Source organism: Salvelinus fontinalis, chromosome 14 (genome assembly GCF_029448725.1).
Source record: "Salvelinus fontinalis isolate EN_2023a chromosome 14, ASM2944872v1, whole genome shotgun sequence".
In the NCBI taxonomy this organism is placed as follows: Eukaryota; Metazoa; Chordata; class Actinopteri; order Salmoniformes; family Salmonidae; genus Salvelinus; species Salvelinus fontinalis.
In genome coordinates, this window is record NC_074678.1 from 3,737,252 (window position 1) to 3,757,784 (window position 20,533).

General features: G+C 43.5%; 2 protein-coding genes and 1 non-coding gene across 3 annotated transcripts; 2 read left to right on the forward strand and 1 right to left on the reverse strand.

Annotated features, from left to right (window-relative positions):
- The first annotated feature begins 929 nt into the window (after nt 1-929).
- On the forward strand, nt 930-4,125 carry LOC129869411 (60S ribosomal protein L36). The gene is made up of 4 exons (XM_055943802.1): nt 930-1,015; nt 2,687-2,781; nt 3,408-3,542; nt 3,997-4,125. Exons 2-4 carry the CDS (start codon nt 2,689-2,691, stop codon nt 4,084-4,086), a joined length of 318 nt encoding a protein of 105 aa, XP_055799777.1. The 5' UTR covers nt 930-1,015; nt 2,687-2,688; the 3' UTR covers nt 4,087-4,125.
- On the forward strand, nt 3,154-3,282 carry LOC129811174 (small nucleolar RNA SNORA63). Its single transcript, XR_008752851.1, has one exon. It is a non-coding gene; the product is annotated as a small nucleolar RNA SNORA63 (small nucleolar RNA).
- Nucleotides 4,126-6,058: 1,933 nt separating the features above from the next.
- On the reverse strand, nt 6,059-19,976 carry lonp1 (lon peptidase 1, mitochondrial). The gene is made up of 18 exons (XM_055943801.1): nt 19,221-19,976; nt 18,453-18,541; nt 17,951-18,070; nt 17,548-17,830; nt 15,528-15,589; nt 15,106-15,235; nt 14,819-14,902; nt 14,356-14,576; nt 13,829-13,967; nt 13,485-13,663; nt 13,272-13,359; nt 13,024-13,146; nt 12,739-12,855; nt 11,334-11,474; nt 10,746-10,911; nt 8,317-8,543; nt 7,899-8,063; nt 6,059-6,723 (listed from the first exon to the last, which is right to left on the reverse strand). Exons 1-18 carry the CDS (start codon nt 19,779-19,781, stop codon nt 6,580-6,582), a joined length of 3,039 nt encoding a protein of 1,012 aa, XP_055799776.1. The 5' UTR covers nt 19,782-19,976; the 3' UTR covers nt 6,059-6,579.
- Nucleotides 19,977-20,533: the final 557 nt, after the last annotated feature.

Below are 20,533 nucleotides of genomic sequence, written 5' to 3' on the forward strand. Positions count from 1 at the left end.
GGAGTCTCCTCATGCCTCATTGTTTGTTGTTGTTTCCCAATCAACAGTCTGGATCTTTCTTCTGCCATGGTGGATGAGCTACCTGTCCTGGTAAATACAGGACCATTTCTCTTTCCCACTGGGTTTCCGGTCCGAAAGGCAAAGTTACTTTTAATAGCTAGCTAAGTTGATTACTAAAATGGTAACATCTATATTAAAATACCATAACCCCACAGACTTAACTATAGTGACGGTAAAATAGACTAGGTTTTGGTCTATCTGCACATTTCTGCTGGGATGGAAGAATTATCTGGAATGTTCAACTAGATGATCAGGACAGTCTAGGGTACTATTTGCCTGAAAAGGTGAAGTATTGCGATGAGCTATAGGACTGTACTTCTGATTCTAATTCTCAAGAGGACAGTTAAAACCCTCAGTCGTGAGGTCACTGAGGAGGACGAACAGTGATAGGGGGATCGTCTGAAAGGGATGGAACATAAGGATTTTGGGCACTGGCCAGCAGACCACGATTTATACTAGCCCAGGTAACATTCAGGTCCTAAATCTGTGGCAGGTGATGTTTGGCAAAATGTCATTGCTGTGTCAGGCTAGCTCCAGTGATGCCTCTTTTACAGAGGTCGTGAAACGATAAAATGTCCCCCCCTCCCCAGAGTTCCCAGTTGTTTTGAACGCACTGAAGTCTGATATGTTTTTCTTTTAATATTAAGCTAATATGATGATACATAGGCCTGTAGCCTAAACATTACAACAATATTATTACGGGAATAAATGTACATGAATTATATTAGAATCGCTATTCCTCTCTGATTGTACAAATGTCTGCTAAGGACTATTCTAAACGATTCACTTCTGCAATATATTTATCTTGAAAAAAAAAGACTGCTTAATCTAAATGGTCCGCACCCACAGGTGGCGCTACATAGATTTCACTTGTGTTTAACTTATGAAAAACCCTCATTACCCAACATCCACCACTAAGCTTTCCTTCCGGTTTGTGCGCCATTAAAGAAAGCAGGTAAGAATTTGATGAAGAATTTATATCATCTAAAATCCTTATAAAATCTTTGACATCCTTCCTTTTATACTAATTTGAATAAAAGCAACACAAGGTATACTTATTGCTTAAAGGATGCTTGCAATATTGCCGTGATAAATATACGATTTTCACGGTAAACATCAACCTAAAGTTGCTTCGCTTACATGGCCTCTTTCTCTACACACATGAGAATCACATCGGCTTGTTATTGCTGGAGCTTCGTAACGAGACGCTTTTTACAATGACTAGATAATATGCATTTCCTTAACCATTTTCTGCTTTAATGAAAACCCATGTACTTTTATCGTCAGTAAAAGTAATTAACTAGTTGCCTACGTTTGCTAGCTAACATTGCTCACGGTATTAGGCTAGCCAGCATTCTGTCATAACCATTTTTGGCTACCTTGCTGAATCAATAGTCCTAACGGTAACACCTGGAGTAGTCTTTTACATGACTGGAGTGTGGCTAGTTAAATATACATTGCAGATGACGATACAATGATAGCGTTGTAGGAAATAACCAGTAACGTTAGCTAGATGGCTATTTTGCCAAGGCCCAACGGTAACAGTTAACGTTCAAATAAAATGAAATGTTATTGGTCGCATACACACGTAACAATTATTGCTGGTGTAGCGAAATGCTTGTATTCGTAGCTCCAACTGTGCAGTAATATCACCTTTGATTTGTTGCATGCGCCGAATACAACATATGTAGACTTTAGTGGGGCGGCAGGTAGCCTAGTAGTTAGAGCGTCGGACCAGTAACCGAAAGGTTACAAGATTGAATCTCCGAGCTGACGAGGTAAAAATCTGTCGTTCTGCCCCTGAACAAGGCTGTCATTGAAAATAATTTGTTCTTAACTGACTTATCTAGTTAAATAAAGGTAAAATAAAACACTTAAGAAAAAAAACTAAATATCTAAACGTACACATTTTAAAAGTAAAATAATGGAATTAAGAAATATTAGGATGAGCAATGGGCCTGTGTTTCACAAGCTGAAATAAAAGATTCCCGAAACTTTACATACGCAAAAAGCTTATTTATCTCAAATTAGTGAGCACTTCTCATCCACCTGACAGGTGTGGCATATCAAGAAGCTGATTAACAGCAAGATCATTACACAGATGCCCCTTGTGCTGGGGACAATAAAAGGCCACTCTAAAATGTGCAGGTTTGTTGAGCTACTTTTTTTTTTGGACCAACATCTGTATTCCCAGTAATGTAAAATCCACAAATTAGGGCCTAATGAATTTATTTAGATTGACTGATTTCCTCTTAAGCCCTAACTCAGCAAAATCATTGAAATTGTTGGGGACAGAACAACAGATTTTTACCTTGTCAGCGCAGGGATTTCATCTAGCAACCTTTTGGTTACTGGCACAATGCTCTAACCACTAGGCTACCTGCCACCTCTAAGGTGCAGGAATGATTAAACAGTTGGTAGCTGGCTACGGGCAGGGTACCGGCTAGCGATGGCTATTTTAACAGCCCGATGGCCTTGAGATAGAAGCTGTTTTTCATTCTCTGTCCCAGGTTTAATGCCCCCGCACTGACACTAATGTAAGTTAGTTGGTCAGCAACTAGCTAGCCAGTTAGTCTCATGCTTTGAATTACATGTAACTAAACTCATATTTTTTCTCTCTCTACAGACATGGCTATCAGGTATCCTATGGCCGTGGGGCTTAGCAAAGGCCACCCCGTAACCAAGAATGTGACCGCACCCAAACACGCCCGTAGACGAGGGGTGAGTTAATCTGAATGGATAGAAACATGAAAACCATCACAGATAGTGTGGTGTTGGTAGAGCCTATGTCCTCAGGAAAAGGGTCTAGACTCTGGTCCCTTTGCCAAAGGAGGTTGTTTTTGCTTGTCCTAGAATTGCTGGGTCAAGCCCCGCTCTGGCTCTGTTTTTGCTTGTCCTAGAATTGCTGGGTCACGCCCCGCTCTGGCTCTGATTTTATAGTTTGGGTTCTATTCCCATAGCTGCCACAACTGTAGTGATTGAAAGTGGTCAGGCTTTGCCCCTCACCCCCTTCCTCCCCGCTATTATCAGATAATGGGTCAACAATTTAACTTGAGCATAGGCAGCACTTACTAGTCCAATAAACTGTTACAAAAGCAGGATAAGTTACAGTGCAGCTTGTTCCGTGCTGTTCTGTCGTTCCCCCTGCACACATCAACTAGTTTCCTACTATCCCTGTCTGTCTGCATCCCACGGCTGACAGGGACGCTTGGTCTCAGACACTTTTTTTAAATAAATAGTAGCTATTTGAATAAAAGGCTTCTCATGGTAAACAATCTAGATTTCCACGGTGACTTTAGAACTGGTTGTTTGACCAACTGTTGCTGATTTTTGTTTTTGTATTTCAGCGTCTGACCAAGCACAGCAAGTTTGTGCGTGACATGATCCGTGAGGTGTGCGGCTTCGCCCCTTACGAGAGGCGCGCCATGGAGTTGCTGAAGGTGTCCAAGGATAAGCGCGCCCTCAAGTTCATCAAGAAGAGGGTATGTAACTCCCCTGCTACCAACCTGGCTGTGGGTGTATTGGTGTTAGCATGAAGGCATTTGCTCATGTCAGATCATTTGTTTCTGAAGCTGCTTTCTTGTGTATCAAAAACTGTGGGAAAAAAATAAGGGCTTTTTTTCTTCTTCTCCAAACCTGAACAGATTTCGTAGTACCCACATAATGTTTAAAGTTACCATCTGTTGGGGTTTGTGGAAATGTCCTGCAGCATATATTGAAAGATTCATCAACTATTGGATCAGTCCTGTAGTTTTGTCCAATCAGTTAATTCTCAATTCTCAAGTTTCACTTGTTGATTACTGAACTTGTCCCTGACTTATCTGTCCCGGAGACATGCTTTAGTGTTGATGTCGTCCTGAGTCTGGTAGTTCACCTGCATCATTGTTAGGTTTTCCCTCTTTACGTTGTAATGTACCCTTTGGGTTTTCTCCCCAGATTGGAACTCACATCCGCGCCAAGAGAAAGAGGGAGGAGCTCAGCAACGTCCTGGCTGCCATGAGGAAGGCTGCTGCCAAGAAGGATTAAAGCTGTTCTTGCAAATAAAATATTTGTATTTCCAAAAAATTTGTCGACTCCTTCATCGTTTCTCATTTCAGAATGAAGTGGTACTGTACTTAAATCTGCAGAGGAGACCCATTTATACTTGATCGGAAATATGCATTGTAAGCTGCATGTATTTGAATAGAATAGATCCTGTAGGCTACAAATACACTGCTCAAAAAAATAAAGGGAACACTTAAACAACACAATGTAACTCCAAGTCAATCACACTTCTGTGAAATCAAACTGTCTACTTAGGAAGCAACACTGATTGACAATAAATTTCACATGCTGTTGTGCAAATGGAATAGACAACAAATGGAAATTATAGGCAATTAGCAAGACACCCCCAATAAAGGAGTGGTTCTACAGGTGGTGACCACAGACCACTTCTCAGTTCCTATGCTTCCTGGCTGATGTTTTGGTCACTTTTGAATGCTGGCAGTGCTCTCACTCTAGTTGTAGCATGAGACGGGAGTCTACAACCCACACAAGTGGCTCAGGTAGTGCAGCTCATCCAGGATGGCACATCAATGCGAGCTGTGGCAAAAAGGTTTGCTGTGTCTGTCAGCGTAGTGTCCAGAGCATGGAGGCGCTACCAGGAGACAGGCCAGTACATCAGGAGACGTGGAGGAGGCCGTAGGAGGGCAACAACCCAGCAGCAGGACCGCTACCTCCGCCTTTGTGCAAGGGGGAGCCCTGCAAAATGACCTCCAGCAGGCCACAAATGTGCATGTGTCTGCTTAAACGGTCAGAAACAGACTCCATGAGGGTGGTATGAGGACCCAACGTCCACAGGCGGGGGTTGTGCTTACAGCCCAACACCGTGCAGGACGTTTGGCATTTGCCAGAGAACACCAAGATTGGCAAGTTCGCCACTGGCGCCCTGTGCTCTTCACAGATGAAAGCAGGTTCACACTGAGCACATGTGACAGTCTGGAGACGCCGTGGAGAACGTTCTGCTGCCTGCAACATCCTCCAGCATGACCAGTTTGGTGGTGGGTCAGTCATGGTGTGGGGTGGCATTTCTTTGGGGGGCCACACAGCCCTCCATGTGCTCGCCAGAGGTAGCCTGACTGCCATTAGGTACCGAGATGAGATCCTCAGACCCCTTGTGAGACCATATGCTGGTGCGGTTGGCCCTGGGTTCCTCCTAATGCAAGACAATGCTAGACCTCATGTGGCTGGAGTGTGTCAGCAGTTCCTGCAAGAGGAAGTCATTGATGCTATGGACTGGCCCGCCCGTTCCCCAGACCTGAATCCAATTGAGCACATCTGGGACATCATGTCTCACTCCATCCACCAACGCCACGTTGCACCACAGACTGTCCAGGAGTTGGCGGATGCTTTAGTCCAGTTCTGGGAGGAGATCCCTCAGGAGACCATCCGCCACCTCATCAGGAGCATGCCCAGGCGTTGTAGGGAGATCATACAGGCACGTGGAGGCCACACACTACTGAGCCTCATTTTTACTTGTTTTAAGGACATTACATCAAAGTTGGATCAGCCTGTAGTGTGGTTTTCCACTTTAATTTTGAGTGTGACTCCAAATCCAGACCTCCATGGGTTGATACATTTGATTTCCTTTGAGAATTTGTGTGATTTTGTTGTCAGCACATTCAACTATGTAAAAAAAAAAAGTATTTAATAAGAATATTTCATTCAGATCTAGGATGTGTTATTTTAGTGTTCCCTTTGTTTTCTTGAGCAGTGTATTTGACTAGAATAGATCCTGCAGACCTTGAGTACAGCTCTACACCCGTGTAAATATTCTGCAGAATGATTACTCTGGCTGGTTCGTGTACTTTACAGTATGCCGTGAGTAGTCATCTGCATTTTTAGACATGCCAATGATGGGCTAGCCACTAGTCTTACCAGTGGCCTGTTCTTGCTGTAGAAAATGGCAAAAGTGTCTTGAAACCATTGATGAAGTGGGAATAAACGTCAGTGTAAAAGGTAAAGTTATAATATGCAAGTTTTATCAGCAGTTAAATGCAACATTTGGTCAATAAAAAGGGTCTAGGCTACGTAGCAGTGACATGACCCATTGTGTGATTGTAGTTTTGGGGAGTTTACCATGGTGGGGGAGGTTAAGGGGTGAACATCGGTAATTAGAAATGCAACTTAGATCTCAAATGTCCCACTTATACATTAGACATTTTCTACATCATACATTTCACTCATGACACAGCTGTCTCACACGGTCAGATGTGGGGCTTTTAACAGGTGAGAATGTACAACCAAATAAAAATCTGCTTTCATAGTTCAGGATGCCTGATCTAACCAGTTGTATCCATCTGGGTTGGGGTGAAATCCATTTTAATTCCAGTCAATTCTTAAAGTAAAACAAATTACAATTCAACATTTTCCACATTGAAGAGAATTGGAATTTCATTGTTCTTCCTGAATTGGCCCCAACACTGGTAGCAGCTCAGGTGCCATTTTCAGTTTCATAGAGTCATAATTCAGTGTTCATTGTTATGGAAAGACAATGGGGTACATCTTGCTGTAATGATCCACAAAGTGAACCTCTAGGCCCTCTGTGATGAACTCTGGCAGGTCAGAGAAGTCCTTCTTGTTCTCTGCTGGTAAGATCATGCAGGTCACTCCTGCACGCTTTGCCTGGAGAGAAGGGAGGAATGTTCAAGATTCATTATGTCACTGCTACTAACACTATACACAATTATAAAAACGCGACATTTAAAAGTATTGGTCCCATGTTTCACGAGCTGAAATAAAATATCCCAGAAATCTTCCATATCCATAAAAAGCTTCTCACATTTGTTTACATCCCTGTCAGTGAGCATTTCTCCTTTGCCAAGATAATCCTGACAGGTGTGGCATATCAAGAAGCTGATTAAACAGCATGATCATTACACAGGTGCATCTTGCGCTGGGGACAATAAAAGGACACTAAAAATGTGCAGTTGTGTCACAACGCCACAGATGTTTTGATTTGGCATGCCGACTGCAAGAATGTCCACCAAAGCTGTTTCCAGAGAATTGAATGTTCATTCCTCTACCATAGAGAATTTGGCAGTACATCTAACCGGCCTCACAACCACAGACCACGTGAAGCAATGCCAGCCCAGGACCTCCACATCTGGCTTCTTGACCTGTGGGATCTTAGACCAGCCAACTGGACAGCTGATGAAACTGAGGAGTATTTCTGTATGTAATTAAGCCCTTTTGTGAGTAAAAACTTATTCTGATTGGCTGGACCTGGCTCCCCAGTGGGTGGGCCTATACCCAGCCATGTGAAATCCATAAATTAGGGCCCAATTAATTCATTTAAATTGACAGGATTTCCTTATATGAACTGTAACTCAGTAAAATTGTTAAATTGTTGCTTTTATATTTTTGTTCAGTATAATAAAAGTTCAGATACGTTTCAGAACATGAGCTCTCCCATACGCCAGACTAACATTGTACCCTGATGATTTATTTTAAAATGGGCTTTCAGAGAAAAAAATAAAAAAATTGAACCATAAATTAAACATGAATGTCATATGCAGAAACATATAGTTTGCATATCAGTCTTACCAGTAGCCTGTGTGCTTTCTGCAGGAATTAGCAATAAAACGACAAAGGTGTCTTCTGTATGTTATGAAACCATTGTTGATCAAGTGTCTCACCTCATACGTTACATATTGTATTACTATAAAAATGTAACAGCCTACTTGAACTACATTTCGTTCTCTTTCTCATAAAAAATAAAAAAAGGTATCAGGTTGACCAGTTCTCCCACTAAGCTCCCAGGTAACTAAAACAGTGTTATGAAGAGTGACGTGACTCACAGCAATGGTCTTCTCCTTGATTCCTCCCACAGGCAGGATCTTTCCGGTCAAGGACACCTCTCCAGTCATGGCCACGTTCTCTCGCACTGGCGTGCTGGTGGCCAGGGACAGCAGGGCCGTGACGATGGTGCAGCCGGCACTGGGACCGTCCTTGGGAGTAGCACCCTGTTAAATACCACAGCAGCCGTACAGGGAGAGAGAGGAGGAGACACGGTTTGTTTGGTACATTGAAGGTCCCTTTCCATAGAACACTGTAATAGGGTGAGTGGTTAAAGATGTCAGATAACATGGTTGGTTGAAATCTGTACGTCGATGGAAAAACACCAAACTGCCAGTTTGTACGGAAGGGGAATACAAGACAAACATTCTTTTTTAAATGCTACAGTCTGTAAGGACAGTGTCATATCATCAACCCTACCTCAGGGACGTGCAAATGGAGGTGGGCGCCAGAGAAAAAGTCATTGTGCGGCTGCTGCTTCATGAGGAAGGTCCTGGCGAAGGTACTGGCGATCTTAGAGCTCTCCTTCATCACATCTCCCAGCTGCCCTGTGACCTCCAGGGACCCGTCCCTGGGGCCGTCCTTATCCTTACCCCCAGTGTCCCGCGGCCGTCTCAGGGCCGTCTCGATGAACAGCGTAGTGCCACCTGGAGAGGAGAGATGGAGGGGACTTTAAAAAACCCTTAGGAGGCGATGTCCGCTAAATCTAATTAGCATAATAAAAACAATTCCCTATCAAAATCCATCTGTTTAAGCTAGAGATATCTGCGTGGGCTGCATCTCAATCCACCGATCTTAGCCCTGTGAATCCGCAGTGGCAGAGCTACAGCGGTGTTTGTCAGACCAGGATGACAGCTTTGCACACTCTTGGCATTCTCTCAACCAGCTTCATGAGGTAGTCACCTGGACTGCATTTAAATTAACAGAGGTGCCTTGTTAAAAGTTAATTTGTGGAATTTCTCTCCATGTTAATACGTTTGAGCCAAATCAGCTGTGTTGTGACAAGGTAGGGTTGGTATACAGAAGATAGCCCTATTTGGTAAAAGACCAAGTCCATATTATGGAAAGAACAGCTCAAATAGGTAAAAGAAAAACAACAGCCAATCATTACTTTAAGACATGAAGGTCAGTCAATACGTAACATTTCAAGAACTTTTAAAGTTTCTTCACGTGCAGCTGCAAAAACCATCAAGCGCTATGATGAAACTGGCTCTCATGAGGACCACCACAGGAAAGGAAGACCCAGAGTTACCTCTGCAGAGGATATGATGAAACTGGCTCTCACGAGGACCGCCACAGGAAAGGAAGACCCAGAGTTACCTCTGCAGAGGATATGATGAAACTGGCTCTCATGAGGACCGCCACAGGAAAGGAAGACCCAGAGTTACCTCTGCAGAGGATATGATGAAACTGGCTCTCACGAGGACCGCCACAGGAAAGGAAGACCCAGAGTTACCTCTGCTGCAGAGGATATGATGAAACTGGCTCTCATGAGGACCGCCACAGGAAAGGAAGACCCAGAGTTACCTCTGCAGAGGATATGATGAAACTGGCTCTCACGAGGACCGCCACAGGAAAGAAAGACCCAGAGTTACCTCTGCTGCAGAGGATATGATGAAACTGGCTCTCACGAGGACCGCCACAGGAAAGAAAGACCCAGAGTTACCTCTGCTGCAGAGGATATGATGAAACTGGCTCTCATGAGGATCGCCACAGGAAAGAAAGACCCAGAGTTATCTCTGCTGCAGAGGATAAATTCCTTAGTTACCAACGTAAGAAATTGCAACCCAAATAAAAGCTTCACAGAGTTCAAGTAACAGACACATCTCAACATCAACTGTTCAGAGGAGACTGCGTGAATCAGGCCTTCGTGGTCGAATAGCTGCAAAGAAATCACTACTAAAGGACACCAATAATAAGAAGAGACTTGCTTGGGCCAAGAAACACGAGCAATGGACATTAGACCGGTGGAAACTGTTGTTTGGTCTGATGATTCCAAATTTGAGATTTTTGGTTCCAACCGCCGTGTTTGTGAGACGCAGAGTAGGTGAACGGATGATCTCCGTAAGTGTGGTTTCCACCGTGAAGCTTGGAGTAGGTGTGATGGTGCTTTGCTGGTAACACTGTTGGTGATTTATTTAGAATTCAAAGTTCAAATACTTAACCAGCATGGCTACCACAGCATTCTGCAGCGATACACCATCCCATCTGGTTTGCGCTAAGTGGGACTATCATTTGTTTTTCAACAGGACAATGACCCAACACACCTTCAGGCTGTTCAAGGGCTATTTGACCAAGAAGAAGAGTGATGGAGTGCTGCATCAGATGACCTGGCCTCAACCCAATTGAGATGGTTTGGGATGAGTTGGACAGCAGTGTGAAGGAAAAGCAGCCGACAAGTGCTCAGTATATGTGGGAACTCCTTCAAGACTGTTGGAAAAGCATTCCAGGTGAAGCTGGTTGAGAGAATGCCAAGAGTGTGCAAAGCTGTCATCAAGGCAAAGGGTTGCTACTTTGAAGAATCTAAAATATATTTTGATTTGTTTAACACTTTTTTGGTTACTACAGGATTCCATATGTGTTATCTCATAGTTTTGATGTCTTCACTATTATTCTACAATGTAGAAAATAGTACAAATAAAGCAAAACCCTTGAATGAGTAGGTGTCCCAACTTTTGACTAGTACTGTATATCTTAATTTTTTTTTTTTTAAATCTAAATCAAATAGCTAAATGATCCCCAGGCTTACACTCCAGAGGGTTAAGATCAGAGCGGTGTTTGTGTTGTTGTCTATGCATAATGCTGGTTGTAAAACACACCTCTCTTCTACGTCTCTAGGTCATTCTTACCCATGGCTGTCCATGCCAGGCCCATGACAACACCAGGCGGTGTGACATCATACATTCTATCCACAGTGAAAATGGGCTTGCCGACGTAATCCTGCAGGTTGTCAGGGGTAACCTGGACCGCAGTCTCCTCCCCACTCACTATACGGAACGCCACTTTCCGGAACACCTGGACACATGATCAGAAACATCAGCAACATTCTAAAGTCTAATTATTTCCTTTCCTAGGAGAGAATCCTAATTTCCACTTAAATCGAATGAGTGAAAATGAGACTTCAAAGTCAAGATTAACCCCATAGTGTATACAGTGCATTCTGAAAGTATTCAGACCCCTTCCCTTTTCCCACATTTTGTTACGTTACAGCCTTATTCTTAAATATTGTTTTTTCCTCATCTACACACAATACCCCATAATGACAAAGTGAAAACAGGTTTTTAGAATTGTATGCAAATTTATATATATATAATATATATGTAAATAAGGTATTTCATTTAAAAATATAAGTATTCAAACCCTTTACTCATTACTTTGTTGAAGCGATATAAACTTGCCACTAATACATGCAGTCAGAAGGTGAAGTTTGGCCTAACCTTCTCCACTTGTTTCTGTAGGTTCCTGACTCCACTCTCTCTGCAGTACTGTCTGATAAGAAGGTTCAGAGCCTCTGGGGAGATGTTGGTCGTATCCTCAGTCAGTCCACATTGAGTACGCAACTGAGGTACCAGGTACTTCTGTTAGTTAGAGAGAGAGAGAGTTACGGTCAGATGGAGATACCTCAAATATCTTGGTCATCCATCCATTTGTCCAATGATTTTCATATTCACACAAAAAATATATGCTAATTTTACCAACAGAAATCCATTAAACTGGCTTGTTGTGATTAAAAAGTGTAACTTTTCGTTTAAACGTTAACCTCCCATTTTCAGCTCTGTTGATGGTTTTGCCACAAGTCTTGCGATAAATAGTAAATTTGCCCATACTGGTTTTATTGGTTAAATTGGCAGCCAAGCACCAATCATCATGATTAGAGTCAAGCTCATCATCAACACCCTGTGACGTTCATCATAACTTGAATCATCTGAAGCTAATAAACTGTGCATGATTTTCCGGGACCGAGGGGGAGGAGCCCCGGGACCTAGGGGGGGGTGGAGCCCCGGGACCTAGGGGGGGGTGGAGCCCCGGGACCTAGGGGGGGGTGGAGCCCCGGGACCTAGGGGGGGTGGAGCCCCGGGACCTAGGGGGGGGTGGAGCCCCGGGACCTAGGGGGGGGTGGAGCCCCGGGACCTAGGGGGGGGTGGAGCCCCGGGACCTAGGGGGGGGTGGAGCCCCGGGACCTAGGGGGGGGTGGAGCCCCGGGACCTAGGGGGGGGTGGAGCCCCGGGACCTAGGGGGGGGTGGAGCCCCGGGACCTAGGGGGGGGGTGGAGCCCCGGGACCGAGGGGGGGGGTGGAGCCCCGGGACCTAGGGGGGGGGTGGAGCCCCGGGACCTAGGGGGGGGGGGTGGAGCCCCGGGACCTAGGGGGGGGTGGAGCCTTGGTACCTAGGGGGGGGAGGAGCCCCGGGACCTAGGGGGGGGAGGAGCCCTGGGACCTAGGGGGAGGAGCCACATGACCTAGGGGGAGGAGCCACATGACATAGGGGGAGGAGCCACATGACCTAGGGGGAGGAGACCAGGACCTAGGGGGAGGAGCCCAGGTTCAAGCATCATCACATGGCTGCAGTTTACTTCTATCAAATATTGAGCAAAAAATAAAAAATAAAAGTTACAATGCCGTTGTCGCATGATCTATTTCTAAACGTTTTTAGGAAAAGTTACCAACAAAGTGTTTCCATCAGGGCTTTTTATATCTCACAGGTACTTTACTCGCATAAAAATGTTTGGATGGAAACATGTTTAATGAACCAATGTTGCCGTAGGATGGAGTGGCTGTTTTGTTAAATCATGTTTGTTGACTGTCTTGTCATCGCCGAGACAGCTGTCCGATAACACATTACCTCAGCGATGGCTAGTTTCTCCTGGGCCACATATCCAGACACGTTGATCATCTCCATACGGTCTCTGAGGGGCTCTGGGATGGTGTCAGTCACATTGGCAGTGCAGATGAACAGAACCTGGAGGGAACACAAGGACACAAACAGTAAGAGACAAGAACATGACCTATTCATCATTTGTGCTGGGCTGTAAGGAGAGTCTGTACACCTCGAATCCCTCCAGGGACAGGTCCATCCTAACAGGTCCGTCCACCTACCTTGGACAGGTCAACAGGCACATCCACCTACCTTGGACAGGTCAACAGGCACATCCAGGTAGTGATCCAGGAAGTTGAAGTTCTGCTCCGGGTCCAAAAGCTCCAGCAGAGCTGAAGATGGGTCGCCTTGGTAACCACGACCTATCTTGTCAACCTGGAAGAATAAAAAGGCAGAACAGTCGATCACCTCCTTCACCAATAATACAAACAAAACGCATTAAACTATATTTCTGTCAGCCAAATAGAGCTAGCGCTGACTACATAGCATGTATTATTCACCTCATCAATAAGGACCAGTGGGTTTTCGGTCTTTGTCTTCTTGAGGCATTGAATGATCTTTCCAGGCATGGCTCCCACATACGTTCTCCTGAAAACACACAACACAAAAGTACAGTAAATAAAAGTTACTCTCAACTTTGGATTGTATAGAATTTGAATTCTGACAGAATTGTTTTATTGAGCAATGAACAGTAGTTAAGTAGTGTCTTATACCTGTGGCCTTTGATTTCAGCGACATCAGTCATACCACCAACACTGAAGCGGAAATACTCTCGGTTGAGTGCTCTGGCGATGGAGCGGGCGATACTGGTCTTTCCCACACCAGGAGGACCATAGAAACACAGGATCTTTCCCTGGGTCGAGCCTCTCAGCTGACTTACTGCAATAAACTCCTGCAGGAAGAAAGAGAGGAAGAAGGGTGAGGTCAAGAGGAAACTTTGTATTTACTGTATTAAGGTAATATTCAGCCAACAGATTAGATTTTTCACATCCACAAGTCTAACCGTCAACCACTGTCAGATGGTAACCACGGTGATCCCACAGTACAATTCTCTCACCAGAATGCGTTTCTTGACATCGTCCATCCCATAATGGTCTTCCTCCAGCACCTCTTTGGCCCGTTTGAGTTCCAGGTTCTCCTCACTATTAGTTCCCCAGGGCATCGAGGTCAGCCAGTCCAGATAGTTCCTGGTCACACTGCACACAGAACCAACAGTTTAATAGAAGAGTCATGTTAAATACGTACTTGTTCAATTGTTGTTTTTTAAATTTAGTTTGTATAAAATAGGACAGATGTAACAACAAAAAATATGCTCTTTGAGTGATAGTTCAAAGGTGAGGCAGATGCTGAGGTCAGTCCCTGATTCTCAAATCAACCCCTAGCCCCTACCCACATAGCACGTACATATAGATCTGTGAGGATTGGATAGGTTTAAGCAGTATGGTGGTAGCTCTATTTTGCCCTCTGATAGGCCAGGTGGAATTGTCGCCATATTGCTTACAGTACACCTATCCAATCCACTCAGATCTCCACATCCAGGGGGCAGGGATGGACTAGGGGTTGATTTGGGGTTCAGGGACTGACTTGAACTCTGAGGAGTGGTTATCCAGCAGGCCAAGTTTATTTAGCTCCTCGTTGATGACGTCCATGATGTGTTGGGGCACGGTGCGCTCCTTCAGTCTCTCCCTGAACTTCTCCTCGATGGCATCCTTGTCCTCCTTCTCCAGGCCCAGCTCCTTCTTAATGATCTTAAGCTGCTCCTGGAGCAGGTACTTCCTGTGGGTCAACTTGATCTTCTCCTCCACCTGACAGAGAATAATACATCACAATCATTTAATCAAATATTTTCATTTTTTTTTTTTTTCTGTGCTAGGAATGGCAAAGTCGTCATATTGGATTGGTGTCTGTCCGGACCATCTTCGCCATTCATTTAGGTTACTATTTTACTGTAAAATGTGTCAAAGAGCCTGAGGTGATGAAAAAAAAAATGGTTTTGAAGAGGTACTGTACATCTCCAAATTGGCTAAAGAGGAAGACGTCACTTTACCTCCCTGCCGAGGCGCTGCTGCAGCTTACTCAGCTCGTATTCTTTCTTCAGAAGTGATAAAGCCTTGTAGAGACGTTTGGGAATCTGAGGAGAGCGTTAAAGTTATTGAAAAAAATATATATATGTTTTTTTTAAAAGCACAAAGAATATTATATTGACAATCTACATGTACTTATGGGTAATCTCTTATTTTTAGTTTGAACATCCATGGAGAGAAAAGGCCAAATAAAATAAAATTGTAAAGAAATGATCCTGTTTGTTAATGAGGACAATCCCTATCCACTTACATTGGTCTCTTCAAGTACGTCCTGCAGCTCGTGTGACTCGGCCCCTGTGAGAGCGGCTCCCATGTCACTCAGATAGATGGGGTTGTCCACTACTCTCTGCCCAGCCTGCATCATCTGAAGAACAGACTCTCTGCGTGCATAGATACACACAGATACAATTACATGTTAGTCATTTGACAGACACTCTCATGCATCCCAAAAAAAAGGGAGGAGGCTGAAACATGTGTGGGCATTTGAAGTAAAACCTTTAAAAATAATTAAAATTCAGTAACATTCACAGTCATTCCAAAAAAAAATTAACATAAGAGATCTGGACTATTGCTGCATTCATAATTACCGCCATCTAGACATTGGAAGAGACATCACTTTCCCTAGGTATTTTGAACGACAATTATGTATTTGTAAAGAAAGGATGTCATTACCTGTAAAGTGGATTAAGGGCGATGATGTCACGGATGGTCTTCACGATCTCTGCCGTCAGGGCCTTCAAACAAAGTAAACGCACTTATTTACATTTTTTTCTTCAAATTGAAACATAAAAACAAACCAACTGCTACACAGGAATCACGCTACGATGCGTGGTTAAAAGGGCAATCCGCAGTTGCTACAACCATTTTCAGACTTATAAATTAATTACATACAGTACCGGTCAAAAGTGTGGACACACCTACTCATTACAGGGGTTTTTCCCTTTATTTTAAACTATTTTCTACATTGTAGAATAACAGGGAAAACATCAAAACAATGAAATACCACATATGGAATCATGATTAACACTTTTTTTTGGTTACTACAAATCCAAATAATATTTGAGATTCTCCAAAGTAGCCACCCGTTGCCTTCATAACAGCTTTTCACACTCTTGGCATTCTCTCAACCAGCTTCATGATGTAGGCACCTGGAATGCATTTAAATTAACAGGGGTGCCTTGTTAAAAGTCAATTTGTGGAATTTCTTTCCCTGTTAATGCATTTGAGTCAATCAGTTGTGTTGTGACAAGGTAGGGTTGGAATACAGAAGATAGCCCTATTTGGTAAAAGACCAAGTCCATATTTGAGCTGTTCTTCCCATAATAAGCAAAGAGAAACGACAGTCCATCATTACTTGAAGATATGAAGGTCAGTCATTCTGGGAAAAGTCTAGAACTTTGTAAGTTTCTTTAAGTGCAGTCGCAAAAACCATCAAGCACTATGATGAAACTGGCTATCATAAGGATCGCCACAGGAAAGAAAGACCCATGGTTACCTCTGCTGCAGAGGATAAGTTCATTAGTTACCAGCGTCAGAAATTGCAGCCCAAATAAATGGTACAGAGTTTAAGTAACAGACACATCTCAACATCAACTGTTCAGAGGAGACTGCGTGAATCAGGCCTTCATGGTCAAATTGCTGCAAAGAAACCACTACTATAGAACACCAATAAGAAGAAGAGACTTGCTTGGGCCAAGAAATACGAGCACATCCCCACAGCATGTCGCTGCCACCAGCATGCTTCACCGTAGGGATGGTGCCAGGTTTCCTGCAGACATTACGTTTGACATTTAGGCCAAAAAGTTCAATCTTGGTTTTATCAGACCAGATAATCTTGTTTCTCATGGTCTGAGAGTCTTTAGGTGCCTTTTGGCAAACTCCAAGTGGGCTGTCAGGTGCCTTTTATTGAGGAGTGGCTTCCATCTGGCCACTCTACCATAAAGGCCTGATTGGTGGAGTTCTGCAGAGATGGTTGTCCTTCTGGAAGTTTCTCCCATCTCCAAAGAGGAACTCTGGAGTTCTGTCAGAGTCACCATCGGGTTCTTGGTCACCTCTCTGACCAAGGCCCTTCTTCCCCGATTGTTCAGTTTGGCCAGGTGGCCAGCTCTAGGAAGAGTCTTGGTGGTTCCAAACTTCTTCCATTTAAGAATGATGGAGGCCACTGTGTTCTTGGGGTCCTTCAATGCTGCAGAAATGTTTTGGTACCCTTCCCCAGATCTGTGCCTTGACACAATCCTGTCTCGGAGCCCTACGGACAATTCCTTCAACCTCATGGCTTGATTTTTTCTCTGACGTCCACTGTCAACTGTGGGACCTTATATAGACAGGTGTGTGCCTTTCCAAATCATGTCCAATCAATTGAATTTACCACAGGTGGACTCCAATCAAGTTGTGGTAACATCAACGATGACCAATGGAAACAGGATGCACCTGAGCTCAATTTAGAGTCTCATAGCAAAGGGTCTGAATACTTACGTAAATAAGGTATCCGTTTTTTTTTGTTTTTTTTATTATAAAAAAATTATAATCAACAAATCAGTTTTTGCTTTGTCATTATGGGATATTGTGAATTGATTGATGAGAAAAAAGTATATTTAATCAATTTTAGAATAAGAATGTAACATAACAAAATGTGATAAAAGTTAAGTGGTCTGAATATTTCCCGAAGGCACTGTATCATCCAAATGCCTACCTTGACTTCCTCTGAGACCTCAAACTGTTGGTGCACCACGTTGTCTACCTCCACCATAAGGATATCAGAGGAGGGCAGCGGGAGCGCCTCTACTATCAGGTCTGCCTCCTGCACCTTCTCCTCCATTGTTTCGGCCAAGATGGCTGGCTCTTTACGCTCTTTTCTCTTGGGCTTCCGGCGTGAGACATTGGGCTGGCTCCCTGCTTCAGTGACAGAGGCAGACTCAGAGGCAGCAGAGGCAGGCTCATCCGGCTCCACCTCCATCTGCTTGGTGATGCGGATTCTACCAGAGAGAAAGGAGTATTTCGTACAGTGCGTACGTTTCCAATGGGCACTGACACATACTGTACAGATGGAATATCAAAAAGATAACATGCAGAGTAAGTGTTGTTTTTTTCCCTACCTTCTGTGGCCCATAACAATCATCCTCAGCTTGTCACCAAGGTCCTGCATCTCATGGATCTGTACAAAAGTTCCTGTGTTGTAGATAGCATCCAGACTCTCCACTACATCAGTCTCATTACTTAAGAACCCCAGAGAGAGAAGAGAGAGAGAGAATGTCAACAGAGAGAATACAGTAGGATCTGTCTAAAGGGCAAGTACTAGAGCCAGGACGATACCAGTATCGCAATACTCCTTAGTATTGTTGCAAGGAAACAAAACAGATTTAACTTCTTCAGGAAAACAGCCTTAATGTTGGAAACAATCATCATTATGTTGTCATCCTGAGTCACATTTATTTATTTTCCAAACTACAGCACACAATATGTTACATACAGCAGGTTTTTAAAGGACCAAAGAGTTGTCTGCTTCATGTTTTCTTTTTTGACATGTAAAAAAACATTATTGCTATATTGCTATCATCACAGTCCTAGCGTTTACAGTTGAAGAAAGATGTCCCTTACGCATCGTCTTTCTTCAGGAACACTCCAGCGTACGGTTGGGCAAGTCGGACTTTTCTCCTCAGAAGATCCATAAGCCCTTTGTTCTTCACCTACAAATGAAAACACACCACCCAACATGTGTAATGATTAGCTTACAACAACAAGATGTTAGAAAATGGAACTACTGCATTAACAAAAACAAAGAAAATGATTCCCTAAAAAAGATGTTAGACCGAAAAGATCTGCAGCAATGCTGACCACATACAGTACTCGTGTTGAATATGATGCAATTCCATGTAACACTTATATTGGAGGCACTAAAATGTAAGACCAACTATGTAGAAATCGCTCTGCCATTTTCTGGTTGCTTAAATTCTAATATTTTGCCTAATTTCAGTTTATGTGGTAAAACAAGCAAATATAGTGTAGAGAATCATTGTACCATCTAAACCGCTGTGGAATATATTTTATATAAACAAAAATATAGTATTTTCAGCTGTTTGAAGCTGGTGTACAAAAGTAAAGCAAAAAAACAAAACTTAAAACAGGAATCATAGAAAGAGCATATAACAGAGCTACCTTAGAATTGCTTTAAATGAGAATGACAGATTTATAACTCCTATTTCTATGTGCGTTTTGTCATGTCGCCCAAAAAGTTAAGTATTGCAACTTTATGTTGACACACTGGTAGAGACACTAGTCATTCAAAATAAGTGCATTTTCTAATTCAGAATATTGCATCATCCAGATGTGTCCTTGGGAGACCTCTAATGAGTCGGCGCTGCTTACCTCGATAATTTTGATGAACCTTGGGAAAACCGGGTTCCTACTGACCGCGATCAGTGGTACGTTGGGGAACACTTCAGGGACCAGCATGGGGGTGAGAGCTGTCATCTGGGGGGAGTTGTACGGTGTTCCTCCATCTCCTCCTGACTCGTCTCCCCCAGACCCGCTGCTCTCCGACCCATCTTCCCCCGAGAAGCCAGCGCCGCTGCCTCGGTTGCCAAACAATCTTATCTGGTTGTAGCTGGCCGAAGCCCCGCAGCCGAGAATCGCTCTTTCCCCAGAAAAAAACCCAGTGACCCTTGTCCATCGGTTGAGCTTCGCTAGCCTCCCGGCTCCTGTCATTGATGTAACAACGTTACCAAAGCGGCCGTTGCATAATGTTTTCCTAAGCGTACCGTTTGTAGAATAAGACCTTTTGGTCACCATTCCAGTCCAGTTAGATGACTCGCTAACGAGAGATCGCACGGTCCCCGTTTTAAACATATTGGGGTAATTTCTCGACAAGATTGCGCCGTTTTTAGAAGTCTGCTTACAAGCACCCAGCATTATCATGTAAGTGGCCATGTTGAATCTCGAGCTTTCTACTGTCGTCACTAGTTACCACAGCCACAAAGTCATAAACTCCGCCCATCTCTAAAAAGTATCTTGTTTAAATATGATTTTAAACCTAACGCCAACGTTAACATTAACCACACTGCTATCCTAATGCCTAACCTTAAATTAAGTTTTTATGATATAGTCAATTTTGTGGTTGTGCAATCTAGTGGAAACCATTTCCTACGTCACATTTCTTTCTTCCGGCAGTGTTTTTTTTTGTTTTATTTTTTGCAACAATAATAACAATATTACACATCAATACAGGGACATTCCTGTGAATACAATGAAAAAAATGAAATAATAGTTATACAAATCTCCACCCCTTTTACACAAGCTCCCTGACATGAGCGTCAACCATGTGTTTCTTCGATGAAGTTTAACAGCGGTTGGCATCCAATAAATGTTGCATTACCGCCACCTACTAGACTGGAGTACAATTCCCTTATACTTTGCTTGAAAAAAAAAATAAAAAAATACCATACCATCTAACACTACATTCACACTAAAAAATATAATAATAAAAAATAACATCACCCTACTCCACTATTTGAATCTATTTAGCCCTACTTTAGGGCTCCTGAGTGGTGCAGTGGTCTAAGGCACAGCATCTCAGTGCTAGAGGTGCCTGGTTTGATTCCAGGCTGTATCACAACTGGCAATGATTGGGAGCCCCATAATAGGGCAGCACACAATTAGCCCAGTGTCGTTAGGGTTTGGCC

What these genes read in the sequence shown, in the direction of transcription:
- LOC129869411 (XM_055943802.1), top strand. Translation starts at nt 2,689, where the DNA reads ATGGCTATCAGGTATCCTATGGCCGTGGGGCTTAGCAAAGGCCACCCC. An exon ending in AACACGCCCGTAGACGAGGG is followed by an intron (nt 2,782 to 3,407) that starts GTGAGTTAATCT and finishes TTTGTATTTCAG; the next exon opens with CGTCTGACCAAGCACAGCAA. An exon ending in TCAAGTTCATCAAGAAGAGG is followed by an intron (nt 3,543 to 3,996) that starts GTATGTAACTCC and finishes TTTTCTCCCCAG; the next exon opens with ATTGGAACTCACATCCGCGC.
- lonp1 (XM_055943801.1), bottom strand. Translation starts at nt 19,781, where the DNA reads ATGGCCACTTACATGATAATGCTGGGTGCTTGTAAGCAGACTTCTAAA. An exon ending in ATTGTTATGGGCCACAGAAG is followed by an intron (nt 17,831 to 17,950) that starts GTAGGGAAAAAA and finishes TCTCTCTGGTAG; the next exon opens with AATCCGCATCACCAAGCAGA. An exon ending in ACGTACTTGAAGAGACCAAT is followed by an intron (nt 14,903 to 15,105) that starts GTAAGTGGATAG and finishes CGCTCTCCTCAG; the next exon opens with ATTCCCAAACGTCTCTACAA.